Genomic DNA, 6251 nt, shown 5'->3' on the forward strand with positions numbered 1-6251 from the left:
CCCCCCCCCCCACACACACACACACACAGCAACAATAGTTTAACAGGATAAGAAACAAATGCTGGTGAGGATGCGAAGAGATTGGAACTCTCATGCAGTGCTGGTGCGAATGCAAAATGGTACCCCTGTGGAAGGCTATCTGACATTTCCACACAAAGGTGAATATAGAAATCCAGTTTGATCCAGTGAGTCCACTACGGGAATATGCCCTGAGGAAAACAGAGCTGAGATGTGTACAGATGTATGTGCACCTGTGTTTATTGCAGCATTACTCAAAAGTAGCAAGAAAAAAAAAAACGAAAAAAGTAGCAAGGAGATGAAAGCATTACAAGTGTCTATCAACAAACAAATGGATTCACACAGAATTTTTTGCAGCATTAGCAAACAGAATAAAGAATTTGTGTATCACTGTATAACATGGATGAGTCTAAAGAACATAACTGAAAAACATAACATGAAAGGCATAAAGCTGAGTGAACTAACTCATTGGCCTAAGGACAAATACTGTGGAAGACCTCTACTATAAAAATAGGTTATGGCGGTGGGAGAGGGAGAGCAGAAATAGAATGGACAGGCAGTCAACACTGTAAGGGAATAAGAGAAGGGAGGAACAGCCTGGAATGAATGGTCAAACAGTATGTGTATGCAGTTAACAGCTTGGAAAGGACATGCATAGCTGGTCAAAGGGGAAGATAGGGGAGGAGGCAGGAGAGGGGGATGCTAGATCAGCAGAGATTAGGGGATGGGTGAGTAGGTGAGGATTTGATGAGACAGTGTACGAAATGGCACTAATTAAAATGGTCCAAAACATAATGTTTATGATTGAAAATGAATTAAAAAAAAAGAAATACAGGTTTAAAAAAATTGATAATATTTGGTCCACATGTTTTTGCTCTTCCCTTATTTTAGGGCAAACACTGTATTCTTGATGTGTCTGGAAATGCGATAAAGAGATTACAAATTGCACAGCTTTATCCAATCTCCATTTTTATTAAACCCAAATCCATGGAAAACATCATGTAAGTATAAATGCTTTTTAATTTGAATAGCTTTTTCTTAATAGTTGTTAGTAAAATTTTTTAACTGTGATTTTGACAAAAGTTTACAAAAAAGTTAGATTTTCTTTCATTCATTCATAGTACATTTTACCCCCTCCTTCCTTTCCCCCTCCTCACTTCCCTTTTAATTTTTAATATTGATTTATTGTTACACAGTTACCTCCCTCCCCCTCCCCAGTCCCCTTTGCAATGCACCTCTTATTCTGGACTGTTGTCATACGTGTAATGCCTAATATATTCCTTTTAAACATTTTTTTCTAAGTTTCCTCTGAACCCCCATGTCAGTCCTGTTTTATAACAGTGGTATTATGTAGTATTTGTACTTTTGTGACTGAGATACTTTACTCAGCATAATGTCCTCCATGGTCACCCATATTGTGTAGTATTTTATGAATTCCTGGTTTTTCAGTGCTTCATAGTATTCCATTTTGTGGGTATACCATAGGCTTTTCTATCCTTTTATTCATTTATTTAGTGATGGGCACTTGGATTGCTTCTGTCTCTTTGCTGTTGTTGAATAAGGCAGCAATAAACGTGAGTGTGCATATATTTGTTTGGGTGGCAGCTCTGATTTCTTTAGGGTATTAATAGTGGAGTTTAAACCATGCCTTGGTTTTTAAATTCGATTGGAGATTGAGGAAGCAGCAGAATGCTCTCAGATGGGTGCTTTTTGGTGTGGTGAAAGCTAATGGGAATGTTTGATGACAAAGGAATGTGGAATTGAAGGAGTTTGTGGAGTTTAAACCATGCCTTGGTTTTTAAATTCAGTTGGGCCCTTAGCTCTGCAGCCCTAGGTCCTTGTTTGGTTATATTTTGGAGGAATATACTTCTAAATCATACATACAGTACTCTTATGTCAGTTTGCCAAACTGAGGTAATCTGGGTTTGCTGTGATGATGAGCCTTGTGCTATGCGGGTGTCAAATGCCTAACGGCTGTCCATAATAAACAGTGTTTGGCAGAGCTTCCAGTTCAAGACAGGTTTGAAAGTAGGAGTGGGATCCACTTCCTAAACTACAGGCCTTTGGAAACTCTAAACTTAGAGACACTACGTATAGAAAGACTTCAGGTCTTTTGTTCATAGGGTAGCTATGAGTCGTCATCTACTTGACAGCAATCAACAAGAACAACAGTGGAATTTCCAACTTTTTGAGAAAGCACCAAACTGCCTTCCATAGTGGTAGCACCATTTTACACTCCCACCAACGGTGAAGAAAGGTTCCAATTTCTCCACAACCTAGCCAGCATTTGTTGTTTGCTTCTCTGCTGAACTTTGCTATTGTTTTTGGGGTGAGATGATACCTCATAGTTGGTTTTAGTACAAATGCTTTTAAGGCACAGTCTGTATGTACAGATTCAGTCTCTGTCATTTAATACCTTGCTTAATTTATTTATCAGGGAACTCTAGTGGCTTATTGTTAAGAAGCTGCACTGCCTACCAAAAGGCAGACAGTTCAAATCCACTATGAAAGACGGGCAGTCTTCTACCATTTAGTTCATTATCTCTGAAAACCTGCTGGAGGGTCACTTTGAGTTGGTTCCAACTTAACAGCAATTTGTTTACCTTCCTTGCCTCTCACTTTCTTTATAACTTAAGGATTATTATGAAGATTAAATAAGCTATTAGAGCTCTGGTGGCCTGCTGGTAAGGAGTTGTGCTGCCAATCTGAAACCATGTGATTCAAATCCACCAACTGCTCCATTGGAGAAAGATAAGTAGTCTCCTTCTGTGCAATTTGTAACCTCTGAAAACTTGCTGATGGGTCATCTATGAGTCATTTCCTACTTGAAGGTATATAACAACTTCCTTAATATTACTGAAGTTTGGTTTTCATTTAAATGTCTACACCTTTAGTGACTACCAAGTCTTCCAATTCATAGAATAAAAGAATCCATAGATACTTACCTAACTGAAGTGGTGAAGAAATGGATTTTAAAAAAAAAATATGTAAGAAAGGAAAAAGAAACAGGTGAGGCAAATGGGATGCAGAGATAGGTATTATAGATGACTGTAATTAAATACTAGATGGTCCATCTAGAAGGCAAACACTGTCAATTAGGAAACAACTAAAACAACTAAATGTTGCATTCAAGAGACCTGTTAAGTGTATGGAAAGATTGAAAGTCAGAGAAGAAACATGCTATGAAAACACCAAAAGTAAACTATTTAAAGCAAAAATTAATAAAGGATTTTAAAATTTCACAATCATATTAATAAAATTTAACATACTTGTCAGTAAATGATGTAAAACAAATAAAAAAATCAATAAGGATATTGTTGTTACTGTATGTAACAGCATAACAATATTGACTCATGGTTGACCCTCCAGTAGGTTTCCAGAGGTTATAAATTACACTAAGAGTAGCTCATGGATTCAGACTGCATTCCTTTGAGTTAGCAGCACAACTTGACTCTAGACCACAGAACTCTTTAAGTAGAAATGTAGAACTACACAATTTAAACTTTACTTAATTGTCCTGTGTAGACAGCTGCATTCAACATCTGCAAAATACCTATTAAAAGTGCATATGGAGAATTGAAAACTGAGGACTCACTTAAATGTTTTCAATTAAATTATAATCCAACCGTCAGAGAAATGTCAAAACTATGCAGAACTTTAAATATGTATTTAAGTCTTGAACATTATAAAAAGATTAATCCTTTGTATTCAAATATGTTGTTGCGGTAATGGAGGTAGTGAGCCATCGAGTCGGAACTGATCCATAGCTGACCCTCTGGCAGCTTTTCAGAGGCAGTTAATCGAATAGGAGGCAATTGCCCATCCTTCTCCCTCAGAGCAGCTGGTGGATTCAAACCACGTGCCTTCAGGATTGCAGCACAGTTATTGAATAAACAAACTAGAGATAATATAACAACACTATTTTTAGAGAGAGTGCTAATAAAACTGATAAACTGTAAGTATGGTCAATAAAGAGAAGAAGAAGTCTTGTGTAGTCAGAAAAGAACAGGGGCATGTCACTCTATGTCCAGTTGGATAAAGATCTTCTCAAAAGAGAATACCTCAATGACTTATAAATAGATGAGGTGATGCTCAATTAATCATGAAAGTAAAATTAAAACCACAGTGTGATACTATTTTACACACACACTAGAATAAAATTGAAAAAGAAACAAAATACCAATTGTTGAGAAGAATGTGAAACTGAAAATCATAGCAGTAATAGGTGTGTAAATTTGTATAACCACATGAGGAAACTGTTTATACAATTTTTTAAAGTTGAACATGCACACCACCTGTGACTCAGCAGCCCCATTCCTAGATAAGTGCTCAAAAGGAAGATACATTCTCCAGAGACAGATATGTCATTACAGGCAAAGATGCAATTCAAAATACCCATCAGCAGGAGAGCAGATTAATAAATCATGACTTACTTACACAGTGAAATATTCCACAGTACCAAGCATGAACAATCTCCGGTTACCACAGATATGTGGAAAGATCGCACAAACATAATTAGAGTTCATAAAGGGAAAGAAAACAAAACCCAGACTTAAAAATATAAATACTCAGTTATCATTTATGTAAAATTCAACAGCCGAAATAAAACATTGTTAATGATTTATAAAAGAGAGTAGAATTAGCAGGCTGAGATGCTAGAGTGCTGTTAACGTTCTGTGTAACTTAAATCTAGGTGCAAAAACAAATCTTAAATGTGTGTGAACTTGTGATAATTTATTAAACTGCACACCTGTGTTTTTACTCCTTTCTGAAAGTTAAACTTATAATAAAATGTTAAGAAAAATAGTCCTGTGCTTGTTGGAAAAGGTGGTGTAGACTGACCCCCAGAATGACTAAGCTAAAGGGCACACCTCTCTGAAAGTCCACACCAGTGACTCTCCCAGGAAGAAAGATGGGTTCTCTCTGCCTGTTCAGTTGAAAAACCGACAGCTACAAGTTGGTTCCAACTGGATGTCATTGAGTTCGTGTTTGTGACAGTAGACTAAATTGAGATAACTGAATACCACCAAGGTTTGAGGTAGTCTGTTTTACAAACATTACTAGATGCACCTGATCCAGTCCATGCAGTTATTTACTATACATCAGAGAGCTGGAAAATTACTAAGGATGACAGAAGAAGAATGGATGCCTTTGAGTTGTGGTGCAGCAGAAGAGTGTTGAATCTACTTATACTGCCAAGAAAACAAATAGGTCTGTCTTGGAGAGGGTGATACCAAGTTTTTCCTTGGAGGCTAGGGTTTTGAATTTCCATCTTACATATTTGGGCACATGGCCAGGAGGGACCGATCCTTAGAGAAGGACATCATGCCCAGATGGATGGAGGGACAACCGGATGATATGGATTGATACTGTACAGCAATGAGAATTGGTGTATTAGAGTCAATGAGACTCTCTCAGGACAGGGCAGCCTTCAGAACTGTTGCACATAGGGCCACTATTAGTCACAGGCAACTGACTCAACAGCACATAATAATAATTCCAAGGAATAGGAAGAGAGGAAGTGCTTTTCAACAGATTTTGTGAACATTAATTTAATACCAAAACCTGATGGACTTTTTAACAGAAGAGAAAAATGATGGACCAAGCTTAATTATAAATATAGATGTAAAATTCCTTACCAAAATAGATACTATCTAATTTATTCCAGCAAGTAGTTGAAAAAGAACAACCACAAATTCATGGCTGTTTGAACAATTAAAAATCAGTTCATACACCCTCTGTGGCTCAACTTTTAGCCAAAAAAAATGGGCCTACAGTAACACCAGACAGCTACTCAGTCCTTAGAACAGTCAACCTTACTCTTTAGAACAGTCAGGATCAGAAGAACGGCATTTTTGCAGAGAGCGCCTTGGTGGAATAGAAGATTCAGTAAAGCCAGAATCACAGGAAGCAGGAAGAGTGTGGTTACAACCTGAATATTTTACTTTAAAATCATAAAATGTGGATGTGTGGAAAACCAATATAATCTTTCATTCAGACAACAGTAAAGGGGAAAAAATGAGAAAAATAATTAGGGTAGTATACTTCATTGGAAGAGATCTATGTTTGTTCCCATTCCAAAGAAGGGTGACCCAACTGAGTGTGGAAACTACAGAACAATATCATTGATTTCACATGCAAACAAGATTCTACTGAAGATTATCCAAAAACGACTGGAACAGCACATCAGCAGAGAATTGCCAGAAGTCCAGGCTGGGTTTAGAAGGGATCGT

General features: G+C 37.2%; 1 protein-coding gene across 8 annotated transcripts in view; it reads left to right on the forward strand.

The window, feature by feature from the left end:
• The window catches only part of DLG1 (discs, large homolog 1 (Drosophila)), a 266080-nt gene that overhangs the window by 250538 nt on the left and 9291 nt on the right, over nucleotides 1-6251 (forward strand). For all 8 annotated transcript variants that reach the window (XM_006884182.1, XM_006884180.1, XM_006884183.1 and 5 more), the window contains one exon: nucleotides 910-1019. In XM_006884182.1, the coding sequence (XP_006884244.1) occupies nucleotides 910-1019 (110 nt within the window). The remainder of the gene's footprint in view (nucleotides 1-909; nucleotides 1020-6251) is intronic.

The sequence above is a fragment of the Elephantulus edwardii genome, unplaced genomic scaffold (genome assembly GCF_000299155.1).
Source record: "Elephantulus edwardii isolate Elephantulus edwardi_28Jun2011 unplaced genomic scaffold, EleEdw1.0 scaffold00032, whole genome shotgun sequence".
Lineage (NCBI taxonomy): Eukaryota > Metazoa > Chordata > Mammalia > Macroscelidea > Macroscelididae > Elephantulus > Elephantulus edwardii.